The 13,644-nt window shown below is 46.7% G+C and overlaps 1 protein-coding gene across 2 annotated transcripts in view; it reads right to left on the bottom strand.

The window, feature by feature from the left end:
- The window catches only part of LOC119456311 (actin-binding LIM protein 3-like), a 277,883-nt gene that overhangs the window by 247,736 nt on the left and 16,503 nt on the right, over positions 1–13,644 (bottom strand). For both annotated transcript variants that reach the window (XM_037718012.2, XM_037718022.2), the window contains exon 2: positions 7,136–7,231. In XM_037718012.2, coding sequence (XP_037573940.1) covers positions 7,136–7,231 — 96 coding nt within the window. The remainder of the gene's footprint in view (positions 1–7,135; positions 7,232–13,644) is intronic.

Raw genomic sequence — 13,644 nt, 5'->3', positions numbered from 1 at the left:
TTCGTGCCCCACCTGCGGCCAGTTGTTTTTATTGCGATAGAAATTATATAGCTAGGCAAAATCGCCTGTCCACAGAAAACTATCATCAGCATTGGCTCGAGCGTCGTCGTCTTCAGCAGCTGGCTTGTTGGCTTGTGCTTGGCATGCGCTCGTGCCGCTTCTGCGTTCGTCCTTGTTGTCCGCTTCCACAGCTGGCTGCATTGCTGCTAATCATTCCAGTATAGAATTTCACTTCGCTTCAGTCGTCATAATGGGGAGGCCGCGTTTATGGGGTATGAGCCATTCATTGTCTTACGTAACGGACAGATATAATCTTGAAGCAATTTAACTTCGAAGAATCACAAGCGGCAATGGCGGGCGAATGCTGCTAACCACGTGACAATGGCGGACTGCGGGCATACCGTCAGTGACGTCGTTCTCTCCGTCGCAGCCGAACGTGTGTGTAACCTCATAATTGAGAAATCATAAGGAGCCAACAATGACACCAAGGACAACATAGGGGAAATTACTTGTACTTACTAATTGAATTAAAGAAATGATAAATTAATGGAAATGAAAACGGATGAAAAAACAACTGCCAAATTCACCAAATATAACAGGTCAAAGTGGCAGATAGATATTGCCTTTGCTTGTTGTCCAAGTACATGCTGTATTTGCATCAATATAACGCAAGTTTTTTTCCTGAATTTCTGGCCTCAGAATGCACTTCGTATTATATTTGGGTTCCTGACACATTTATAAGCATCATTTTTTTTTTTTCATCTTATTTGCCCTAGCACTGCCTCTACAGCTCACACAAGCGCATGCAAGCTGATATTTGCCACTGTACACATTGCGCCAACTTTGTTCTGATTTAGAACACTGTTACTGCTGCATTAATGTGTTTACAACGTATTATTTTCAACCTTGAGCAAGATCATCAGTGCTGTTGTGCAGGCACATTAAACGAGTGGTCTTCGAAGTCACACGGTGTATTACCGCGTGCACATCAAGTGAAAGGCTTAGCCGAGCTCGGTTGTTTCGCGAGCATTCTTGAAGAGCTGCCTGTTCAAGAACATTGGTGGCATAGACAACGCCGTTGTCACCTGAATCAACAAACATTTGCCCCCTGTATAATTCTGGCACGTGGAACATGGTCTGCAGCAGCACAGCCTGCATTGCAGTAACAGCCCAACCACTTCACTTCATTCCAGCAACAGGGAGGTACGTATAGCAAATAGGCCCAAGACCTCCTCGCTCGCTGGCAGGATAAAACAATGCCGCTTTTTTTTTAGTTTTATTCAGAGGGCTTGTGTGCAGCTGTTCGAGCCCATTGGCGGCCAAAATACGAAAATTTTATGTGACCTTGGAGAATAACTACACAACGTGCTGCACCGTACCAGCATTCTTTCGCTAATGCCTTCCAGATCTAAAGCTGTTCTGGCACAGCAGGGTGCAATTTCAGTAATTTTTACACTTTTGGTGCAATTTGGCGCAGCAATTAGCGTTTGTATCAAAATGGTGCATTTGGCGCAGAATTCCCACCCCCACAAGAAAAAAGAATATCGAAAGTCACCCCAAAAAGGAAACTAACTTTCAATGCATGGTCGCTGGGATGCAATAGCCAGTCACCATGCCAAGTCGGCACCATGAACTGGATTGCATGTCCCCACCGTACCCATGGGAGCGAACTTTTTGTGTGGTAGTGCATGCGCTCGAGCGTGGAAGCAAGAGGTGGCCAGTGTCACACATACTTTTGAGAAGAATGATAGGAGACAACGTTGGCAGAGGCAGCTGAGAATACGCATTGGCTTGATCAGGCATCAACATTCGAGAGACCAACAACTGTCAGAGGGACCCGGTAAAGCGCCAACGCCCAAGGGGACCTCGAAATGACATGCTTTCCCCTCTAGTCGCCCAGCAGATGCACAAGAGTCTGCAAGAACCTGCCTGCCGTCTCTCCTCAAGCAATCCATCAAGTGATGCCACCACGTCAGCTTCGTGGAATGCAAAATCTTGAGCACCTAGTGCCCATACAAATGCTGTACAGGGACGTGTCGCATTGTTCTGGCATGTCTAATGCCTTGTGTTCATGTAGCTTGGTTATTTTTGTTTTAATACACGCGGTTGTGCTGCGCTTGTTGCTCTTTCTTTCTTGCTGCCCCTTGCAGGAGTCTCGGACTCTCACAATTAAGGCTGATCCCCAAACCAAATCTTAACAATGGCATCTATGACAGGACCTTCTCTCTGGCTTAAGTGGAATCTCGTTGATACGACTCTGCATAATACGTTTTTCGGGATAATATGGTTTTTTTTTCCTTATATACGATTATGTTCGAATAATATGATTTTTGGATGATACGTTTTATTTTTTGGTTCCCGTGAAGATCGTACGAACGAGATTCCACTGTATTGGTTATAACAATGAGAAGCTACTGCGTCGTCAACTTTTGTATGTTTTCTATGGTGAAATAACCCACCTACTATAATGCCCCCCTGCCGCATTATCGGTTATAACGATGGAGTCTAGCCGCTGGGTGTCCGCGCCGAAAGGTAATGGAATGCAAAATCCCCCCCCCCTTGAAAAGAAAAAAAATTCCAGCTGCTGCAGCCTCCCCGCCACCCCAACAGCCGCCACGCACTCATGTAGCTACTTCGCTCTGCAGTGGGCGGTCCCCTCAGTCCAAGCTCCAGAAGCCTTAGCTGCCCCTCATGCTCGGTTGACCAGGTTGAGCTGGTCCATCAAGTCGGAGCTTGACAGTGCTGCCTACCATTGCTGTGTGGTGGCGTGTGTTATGGGTGTGAGCTGTGGTGTGCTTGCACAAGCCCATACCATGTGGTAAAGCATTTCGCATTGATCGCAGTGCGGGCATTTATAAAAATAAAGCGCAGGGTGTATGACGTGGTAGAGACTCAAATGTGGATATGTGTCTGGAGTTTTCACTATATTATGGCTTCCTCTCGCGTCAGAGCATTATGAGGTGGCAGTAGTGTTCATGAAAGGCGATAGTGTTGTGGGATGTGCGTGTAGGTTAACGGTATGAGCTCAGGGTGGAACTGCTCAGCGCAGCCCTCTTGCGGCTCCCAGTGTGCATGCGCTCGGGCGTAGGCGTGTGCCTGTTGATTGCCGCGTAAGGACTCGTGCCCCGGAGTCCACACAATTAGTATGTATGGTGGAAGCTGATGCGCTCCACTCAGAATGAGATGTGTGGCCCTGGAAATTTTGGCCCTGGAAAAATTTCTGCATGCCGTCTGAGAGTCAGTCAGAACTATGACGCACTCCCAGTGCAGTCTCGTCGTGATGGCTAACGCTATCGCTAGTTCCTCTGCCTCTGCAGCGCTCGCTCTGGAAACCGACGACGCATTTATTTCGGTCCCGCGATTGTCAACTATGCTGGCAACAAATGCGGTGCTTCTTGCGGTGGTGGCCACATCTACGTACAAGACATTGGGGTGGTTCTCATACTCTCTTGCGAGCGCCTGTGCTCGGGCTTGTCGCCGTCCCATGTGGAAGTTTGAGTGCATGTTCCTGGGAATCGGTGAGACGTGCATAGTTTCTTGTATTCATGTTGGGATTTTTGTTAGTGCGCTGTTCTTCCATACGGAATATCCAAGACTTTCCAAAATGCAGCGTCCCACAATTGTGCGTAGTAGCCATTCCTTCTGGCTTACCAGGTAGGCCTCTGATTTCCCATGCGTTGTTGTACACCCCTGTCTCCTCGAGGCAAAAAGTAGCCAATCCGGGTGGAAGTCTGAGCGCTTGCGTATCAGCCGGTCGAGCACCTCCACTTCCGCATAGCTGAAATTTACATATGGTGCCGAGTACGCAATGTGGCTCACAATCAAGAGCCTGCACTAGTCGGACCAGGTACTGTTCCTTGAGTCCCCTCTTCCTGCTGGTAATTCGTTGCATCATGCGCAAGATCTGCGTGGTCATGTGTTCTAGCTTCTGTATTGCATATCCTCCACCCCCATTAAATCACCACCCAAGCACTCTCCAGTTCGCCAGCGTTGCGCGCCTCTCTCCCATTGCCCGAATGGACCGCGCCAGCTGCGCTGGCAACACTGCTCCCAAATTGCTAGCTGGCCCACTGGGCCCTCAATCAGTGCATTTCTGCCAAAGGATTAGGTTGCTCGTGCTCGTCTTTGTTGGCTGCGTCAAAGTCGTTCCTGGCCACGTGTGTTTCTCCACCTCGTTTGACTCACCGCCGAAACGGAAGATGGCCGATCTGCCCAGTGATAATCAGCAATGCACGACATTGCCAGTAAAAAGAAAGTGCACTGCTATAGATTTGGAAACGAAGTGCAGTATCATGAAGGACTACAAAGACAGTAAAAAAGTGTGCGAATGGGTGAAGAAGTACGCACTATCCCAACCGACAGTGTCAACAATCATCTGCTCGGCAGAGAAGTTCAACAAAGAATACTGCTCGGTAGACAACGGGTGCAAATGCATTCGACAAGGTGCCTATATGGAGGTGGAAGAGGCCCTCTACTAGTGGTTTATCAATGCCCATGCCATGAACTTGCCCATCACCGGGCCAATTCTGGTCACAAAAGTGAAGCAGTTTGCCCTACTCATAATCTATGTGGACTTCCAGCCAGGTGGCGGCTGGGTACAGCCCTTCAAGGAGAGGCACAGCATTGTTTACAAAGCCAACACCAGCGAGGGAGTTTCGCTTGACGTGGAGGCGACGCAGAAGTGGGTGGAGGAAATGCTGCCCCGCATCCTCGACAACTGTGTTGACACCGACGTATATAATGGCGACGAAACAGGACTGTTCTTCCAGACAAGTTCCCCGCATTTGTCACTGGGAAATCAAAAAATCCCAGATGTTTCTGCGGTGCTGCCAGGATATCGGTATGATACCGTCACAACCGCAAGGCATGGATGATGCAAGAACTCTTCTGTGTGGCTCTTGAAGTTCGATCAACGTATCGAGCAATTTAAAAGGAAGGTGGCGCTCATCCTAGATAATTGTAGTGCCCACCCCTCCATGCCTAAGCTCTTAAGCGTGCAAGTTTTTTTCCTGCCGCCGAACACAATGGCAGGCTTGCAGCCCATGCACGCCAGCGTGATCACCAATTTTAAGGTCATGTATCATCGCTGCGCCCTGAACATGTTAGCCTTGTTGATGGACATGGGCACCTGAACAAGCAGAGAGCAACCCCACTTGAAGATTAATCTACTGATGGCCATGCAGTTTATCTTTGGTGCGTGGTCCGAAGTAAGCATTTCTACGGTGCACAACTGATTTAAGAAAGCGTGCTTTGTCTGAGGTAGCAGTGACTTATACAAAGCCTGCGAAGCTCCCACTGACGAAGTGATGCCTGAACTTCGGTCCGCAGTCAAGGAGGATGCTTCAGGACTCGAAGAGTTTCTACATGCAGACAACGCATTAGAAACATCAGAACTTCTAACCGATCAGGCGACTTCATGATCGATGATCGCCTGATCGATCAGGCAACGATCAGGCAACGTGCTTGCATTGGATAGTGACAGTGATGGCGACGACCTTATTTCTGATAAGCGTAACCTCCGAATTCCTCCTTAGTCGGACGTCACAAAAATTCCCAGATATTTATATTCGTCAGCCTTCTTTAAGGCCATATTATTTAAGGTATAAGTACATGACTAAAATGCACGCTTCCTGGAAAGGTAACGTGTACACACTTTTAGACATTCAGTGGCATTTCCCATTTATTGCACCAAGCTCCTATTAAGTCTAAATCGGACTGCAATAATCTAAGACTCATTATTTCTTACCCTATAAATTGCACAATCGTCTGCAAACATTCTAAACAAAGACTTCACATCAGTTGCAATATCATTAATGAAGAGTAAAAAAAAAAAAGGGTAATTGGTAAAGCTTCCTCTTATACAGGTGAAACACAGATAAGCAACTGCTCAACTGAAGCACAAAGCTTACCAAATCTAAAACTCTGCATCAAATGCATATTCTGCTAAATGTGAAGTTTACAGCTTAGGTGTTCGAATGCTTACTAGAGTTTAGCAGAGTCCACACTTCACAGATAATGGCTACCCTTGCAGCTGAGTGTTCTTGGAGAGAGACCAGCTGAAACACTGAGTGGCTGCACAAATGTCAACAGCCCAATGCACTCTAAACATGCTTGTTTGAGTATTTAATGTTGCACATCACTGTCAGCACATTTGCAGCAAATTACTGCATTAGTTGATGGAATTTTGCATTAACCTTGGGCACTCTGAAAGTAACCAGAAGCCAATACAAACAGCATTTGCAGTGTACATCTTAAAATGGCACATAGATACCCACCACATGATTCCAAATAACAATTCACAAGTACAAGCAGATGGTGATTACTCAAGACTGCAAGTGCAATATTGAAATTGTCATGCTTTTGCAGGCAATGGCCTTTGGTAATTTTTGATGAGCAAGCTAACAATAAATAATGAGTGAGTGAAAATCCTTGCTTCTGCCATAACATATACAGAAATCCGGCCGATAGACAAGATGGCTCTGTGGTGTTAGAGCCACACAAAGCCCACACAAAGCATACGCAATCTATGCGGCGGTATCCGTGCCAAGTGCATTTGGCTCCAATGTGGATAAAATGAATTGTATGAAGTATATCTAAGAAATTGCATAAGTGTTGTATCACATTTCTGGCAACCAAAAAAAAAAAAAAGATTAGGGGGGTTTTACGTGCCAAAACCACTATCTGATTATGAGGCACGCCGTAGTGGGGGACTCCGGAATAATTTGGACCACCTGGGGTTCTTTAACGTGCCCTTAAATCTAAGTACACGGGTGTTTTCGCATTTCGCCCCCATCGAAATGCGGCCGCCGTGGCTAGGATTCGATCCCGCAACCACTTGCTTAGCAGCCCAACACCATAGCCACCAAGCAACCACGGCGGGTTTCTGGCAACCAAACGTTCCCATTGCAGAAGCATTCCACCATCTTGAAGTCAGGTGAACATCTGACTATCTCAAGCAGTGTAGACTGTACTGAGCTGTGCCTGGCATTATTTCTTACCAAGCTGGCACACAATGCCAACACTGCAATGGGGCTTGTCCTGTTTTCACTTGTGCTTTCACAATATGCATGCAACAGCTGGACGAGTGACTTCTCTCCAGTTTCGACACTTGAATAAAAAGACCAGTGACACTTACCAGCACACTTGAAGCACTCAACGTGAAAGTAGCGATCTTGAACTCGTAGTGCATTCCCTGAGCATTTCTTTTTGCAAAGTTCACACAACACTTTGCCTGCAAAAAAAAAAAAAAAAGAAAGTTTCCTGCATGCTTCTGAAAGTTCATAGCGAAGCACTTTACATCACACAAGATATCTGCCTCTTGCATTACACTGTGGCACTGCCTGGCGGTCTCCTGGAGAAACAAAACGGCAGGCATCGCCACTTGAGAAACCTTTAGAGACACGGTTTTGTCCCAGTTATTTTGCAACATTCGGCTGTGGAGAAAGCATATTCGGAGTCTGAAGAGACAAAAAAAAATGCTTAACCTTGCACTCGGCCGCCCAACACTTGCAACCACGAAGCTGGGCGATCGTAGCCCAGCATTTTTCGGAAGTGCACGCAAACTTTTCACCTTATTACTCATGACGATGATTTCTTTTCGCACATCTCGGACTTACGGCCGTCGCTGCGCGTTGCATAGCGCAGCTTGCAACACCGACACCGCGTTGCAATGCCGACACCGCGTTCCACCGCGTTGCAATGCCAACAACGCGTTCCAGCAGACCCGCTCCGTGAATGCGTCTCTCGGACTTGCGGCCGTCACTGCGCGTTGCATAGCGCTGCTTGCAACACCGACACCGCATTCCAATGCCGACCTGCATTCCACCGTGTTGCAATGCCAACAACGCGTTCCAGCAGACTCGCTCCACCATGAATGCGTCTCTCTATCTCTCTCGCTCTCATTTTCTTTATCTCTCTCCCGAGCATAGCGCATAAAACCTCTTCTTCACCTCGCAGAGCATTGACACGAACGTGTGCAAATGCGCCAGCTGTGGACGAAGAAGACGACGCTCGAAGGTAATCATATGGCTCGCATAAATGCACGTTCTGTAAGCGTGGCTGTATAGCCTAGTGGTTACGACGTTCACCTTGGGACCGTGAATATGCGGGTTCGAATCCCGCCTCGGCAAGAAAGTTTATTTTCTTTCATTGCTGATGATAGTTTCTTGATACGAACCACAAGTTACGGCCGACTTACATAGCTTCGCTGTTGAGAAGTCTTGTTACTTGACCATTTCCGGCCATGCAATCTCCGCTGCAGCATTGTTATGGGAGGTTTTGCTAGTCAATGAGAATAAACTCCTGATGGACTTCACTGTAAACTAAGGTCATTTCTTAGAACAGACATGCTATAAAGGCAACAAAGGCCTTTTGATCACCACTACAATATGAGACTGTATAGCCAGAAGTTTTATTTCTTACCCCAATAAACACGTTCATACAGAGTAGACTCCAGATAGGCCGAGAAGGTTAAAGAGGCCTACAGCCAGTACAGGGAAACAATGTGGGAGTAGTAAACTTGAAATGCAAGGTAAAAATAGGGACGACTGGACGGACTTGTGCGTGTGTCCTTTCAACCCTGTATTTCCTTAGCAGTTTAGGTTTAGTAGTGATGGAATATCAACCACCTTGATCATAAGTCTTGCTCAACACAATCTGTGCTTTCAAGTGATTTATAAACATGTGTGAAAACTGTTAACATGAACCACTCAAAACTTGACGATGGCCTCAGCAAAGTCGACATGCGCAAACATTAAAGGGTGTTTCTCCATGCCAAAGGCTCCTATTATCTCATATACACATCTGCATAGGATGCAGATGCAATGTAAATGCAGACAAGAATAGCGGCCATGCAGTTCAGGTTCAGTGTGCTCCAAGTTCGTTCCGCTTGAGAGAAATACAAATTTGAAACACTTCGCAAACCGGTTCACAACACTGAACCGGTTCGGCATAGTAAACTTTATTTTGCCTTATGGCAGCATGCTGCACAGTACTATCAACTAGTACACTTGGTACACGCGCAGGCTTTGTCAGGAGGTGGAAGAAATGGGCTCCCTGGTATAGTACATAGGAGAAAAAAATTATGTTTTTTCACGTGAACATCAATGAAATTTTATGGTATACAGCTACGGCCGCCATACACATAAACACAGTCATCTTAGGCAGTGCCGTCACAAATCTATGCCTCGGTGCATCATTGCACTTTTCCACGTTTCCTTTTATAGTCATCTATACTGAGTACGGGGAAAACAAGTTTACTGACCCTTTTCCCGGCGCTCCCATGGGCGCTGCCATGTTTGATCACGTAGTGACGCATCCATTGCTTGCCTCAGTTACCTACGGGTTTACAACGCAAGCGTGCAAAACCAGTGCGGCGCAGCAAACCTCCGTTTCGATGCCTATCGTAGACAGTGACTGTGTGGACGACACGAAGATCTGGCCACAGCCTTAGAAGACATGTAAGTGCTTTCACAGCTCATTACGCCTTGTCCAAACGGTGCAATCAGCGTATACGGTGCTTGTACTAAACGCGGGGCTAGAAATGTATTCCAAGCTGTCCAAACTTTCCGCTTATGAATTAAATGAGAATCAGTGTGCTCATCCTTCTTTATTCGGCAAACATGTTGAAGCAGCGGCTTGTTATGTTTCTGACTCAGTAAAGTTCCTCGGTGCGGCCACTACCCAATTGTTTATTTTCAGCCTGATCGCTCACAGGTGTGCTCTGCTGCGATGGATTTGTTCTTGCTGCGCACAAAGCTTGGAATGCAAATGTTCCGTACTTTGAGGTAGCTTGTAGCAAAGACGTATTATCACTAGTCCCTCGCTTACTCTGGATCGTCACAAAACGTTCAGCTTCCAACATTCGTGTCTTGTCGGTGTAGTCGCCATCACTCATCCTTCGGCACATTGATTCAAGTAAGCGCCCATTCACTTATTATTGATACGTTGGCAATAGGGTGGGCGTAAGTTTGCGTTTGAATAGGGGTGGATGTGTGTAGATAACGTGCGAGAAACTTAGTATGCCAGTAAGTGACGCTACTTTTTTTAACGAGCGGTACTCACTCTTAAGTGCTGACATTCCGGAGTTGAAGTCCTTTCTTTGGAGGTTAGCTATACAGTGCTGGCTCATGAATTATCTTTTTTAATCCTTGAGGAAAGCTGTGCATCGCGAAGGGCCGGCAACAAAGGCAGTTCTTATGTAGCAGCGGCGACACAGGTTGATTCCGTTCCTTATATATTCCTTATATTCGCACTCTTTATATGCGAATCACTATTTTTGTAGCTAACTACCACATGTCTTCCTTTTATCGTTGCACATTTTGCAGCATGAATTGGCCACAGTGCATTAGCAAACACCCAGTTTCATTTCCAACAGCTGATCGCACAGTAGCAGGGCAGAAGCAGTAATGGTTTCGTATTTGTGTGCATTTGCTGAGGCAACGTATGGCGTGCCGCCGAATGCGCCATCTCGTTCCTCTAGAGCAAACTGCTCAGCGAAAAAGGGTCAATAGTGGTGTTGGAATAGCACATTTTCTAATCCAATCAAATACAAGGATGCAGCGCAGATCCTGGCGCCGAGATGCCAACAATGCGGGCAGTGGCCGTGCAGTTCCGTGCCGGGTCCTTTTTTTTTTTATTGCGATAGCAAATATATGGACACTTCAACCCGATTTCTGCCGTCGGCGTCACCATCACCGTGAGGTTCCGTATAGATAAAATCTTCGCCACGCGCTATATGCCCGAGCGGAAGCGTGCGGGGACGCACACTATCACGGAGAGCGAACGCACTCAATCTCCCACGCGCAAGCAAGGAAGCAGGAAGTCAGCGCTGGAGGGAGCGGGGGGGGGGGGGGGGGGGGGGGCGCACTTCTACTCTGCCAACAACCGCGCTCGTCGCTCGCCCGCACCGTCTCTTATCTCCACACGGCTCTGACCTTTGTATGCGCTGTGCATTCGCCGCTCAGTTTCCGTTGAAGCGATAGACCGCACGTACCTTCGCCCGCTACGGCGCATGCGCTTGCTGCCACCGTTTTGACAGTCGTCTGCAGTCATTCAGTGTGATCTATTCATGTTTGCTTGTGCGCGCTCACACCACGCTTGTTCATTCAGTTAGTAATAGTCGGGCCACATTTTCCAACGCACGCTACACATGCAATGCTGCCCGGATCAGCAGTGCAGCGCTACAGATGTGTCCCTTCGCACGCGCTGCCCACGGGAAGCACTTCTCATCGACACCACCGTTTCACATGCGCCTTCTCGTGGTCATCGAGTCTCTCTTCATGTCGGTCTACTTATGCTGCAGCACACCTGCTTACTTAATCAGCTCATGTTTACTACAATTCATATTGCTACCAAAGCCGCTCACCTTACTTCGTATGACATTGCTGTGTTGCTATCGCATTCATTGCTTCGCCCTTAGGGCAAAACTGTGACATTTTTTCTTTGTACACTAGTTCGAAGCACCATGCACGCCGCTTGGATAAACTTTTCGTGTTGCAGCCATCGCCACGATTTTAGCAATGGCTTTTTCGAAAATGAGCTATAGGAAAACAAAGCACCTTGATAAAAATGAGCAGCGTTCTTCTCTACAACATGCAATTTATGAATAGAGTGCACAGATATGGAGAAATTTTTATGTTATTACATCTAAAAGACAGACTTAATTAGTGAGAATGCCTGTGTCTGCATAGGGTGGGCTTAGCTTCCACGCCTTGAACAGCAGCATGGTCAGTTAAATTTTTTTGCTTCAAATAATTGCTGCTGGATTGGGGGTGAGTAAACTATGGCATGTGACACAGGGCAGTTTCACATTGGCTTACATAAATTACAACTCCAAACTTCTAGTCTGTAGCAAAGAAAAAAGCCAACAAGTGGCATTTTCCTCAGTATATAGTTCCTTTTTAAATAAAAGCAGGTGATGACATTGATGCTTCCGAACAATGAACAAGGACAGTTTGTGCTAAATGCCGAGGCGATCTTTATGCAATTACACGTGGTGCATAGCCTTGCGCCGACTAAATGTAGACAAACTAGTACAAATCATGAACATAGTGTCCCGGGATTGATCTTTAGAAATCAAAGAGGGCATTGTACTCTGCTTGGAGACACCAAACGTGCATTGAACCACGGCACAACAAAAGCAAATTTCCTATGCTGTTTACAGCCATTGCCGCCAGGCACTGAGAAGATGACGGCATCCATTAGTGACTGCGTGTGTCCTGGCATGTGCATTTTACTGTTTATCTAGTAATGGTAGTGAGCTGGCCTAACAACCTAAGTGGGAGATGCAACCGTGCTTCTGCAGTACCCCTGAAACAATGTCTCGGCTGCAGTACACAACTGGTGCAGCAGAGTTCAAAAGAGCAAGCATCTCTGCATCCATTCGCGACTGCGTGTGTCCTGGCATGTGCGTTTTACTGTTTATCTAGTAATGGTAGTGAGCTGGCCTAACGACCCAAGTGGGAGATTCAACCGTGCTTCTGCAGTACCCCTGAAATAATATCTCGGCTGCAGTACACAACTGGTGCAGCAGAGTTCAAAAGTGCAAGCATATCTGCCGAGGTGGCCGTATAATTATCAGTACATACCTATCATTTATACCCATTCGCGCTCATAACACAACTTGTGAGCCATAATAATGTTCTCGTGGGGTGCACCGACTGAAAAGTAATTTGAAGGATCACTTATGTATTTAACACCTGTTTGCATCCTACCAGTTTATGCCAAACTGGTACCAGTTTTTTTTCAGTTCAGGCTCGGTCTGAATACATAGCGGGACTATGTATGCCCGCAAGCAGGCATATATAGTCATGAGAAAACAAATGAAAAACAGCATAATAAGAATAAAAAGAGCAAAAGGGGTAAAAAACGTCAAGTAATCCAATCAATACAAAAATTAAGTAAAAATTCAGCGGTGCAGGCGAAATGAACTGTGGTGAGCAAACAAGGTGGTCAAAGACAGAGAAACAGAAAAATAGGAGATGACGCAATAATACAAGCAGATCGTATTGCTAGGGGAGGAGCGCGAGGGAAATGACTATTGTAGGTTCAAGTGGTCAGTTAGTAGCTGCCTAATTCTGGAGGGATTAGATTCGGTAAGAACTCTTTCAGGAAGATTGTTCCATTCTTAATGGCGATGGGAAGGAAAGGTTTGTTGACGGCGGTAGATGAGCCGTGCAAACGTTGATTGCTGAGGGAGTTAAATGGAGAGATGAGCGTAAAGGAGCACGTGACAAGTTTTCACGTAGAGCGGGAAAGTTAAAATATAATTTGTGGAAGAGACAAAGCACTGCAATTTTTCAGCAGAGCGCTAAGGGTTCAAGCCCGAGAGACGATTTCATGTAACGCTGCGCCGAGATGTATACTGAGAGGTTATGAAGCGTGCAGCCCGGTTTTGGATGGCTTCGAGCGAGTGAATTAAGTAGGCCTGGTGAGGGTTCCATATTGCTGAGGCATATTCCATTTTAGCACAAATGTATGTTTCATATGCCAGTAGTCTGATGGATGGAGAGGACATAGCAAGTGATTGTCTGATAAAGCCAAGTGTTTTACAAGTACTTGCACAAAGTTTGGCGATATGGTCCACCCAAGTTAATTTGTGCGTTATTTTGACGCCGAGGTACCTGTACGAGTGTCAGTGACAGC

Source organism: Dermacentor silvarum, chromosome 1 (assembly GCF_013339745.2).
Source record: "Dermacentor silvarum isolate Dsil-2018 chromosome 1, BIME_Dsil_1.4, whole genome shotgun sequence".
In the NCBI taxonomy this organism is placed as follows: Eukaryota; Metazoa; Arthropoda; class Arachnida; order Ixodida; family Ixodidae; genus Dermacentor; species Dermacentor silvarum.
Note: the sequence above shows the minus strand (reverse complement) of the source record. Positions and strands in the feature narration are given on the sequence as shown.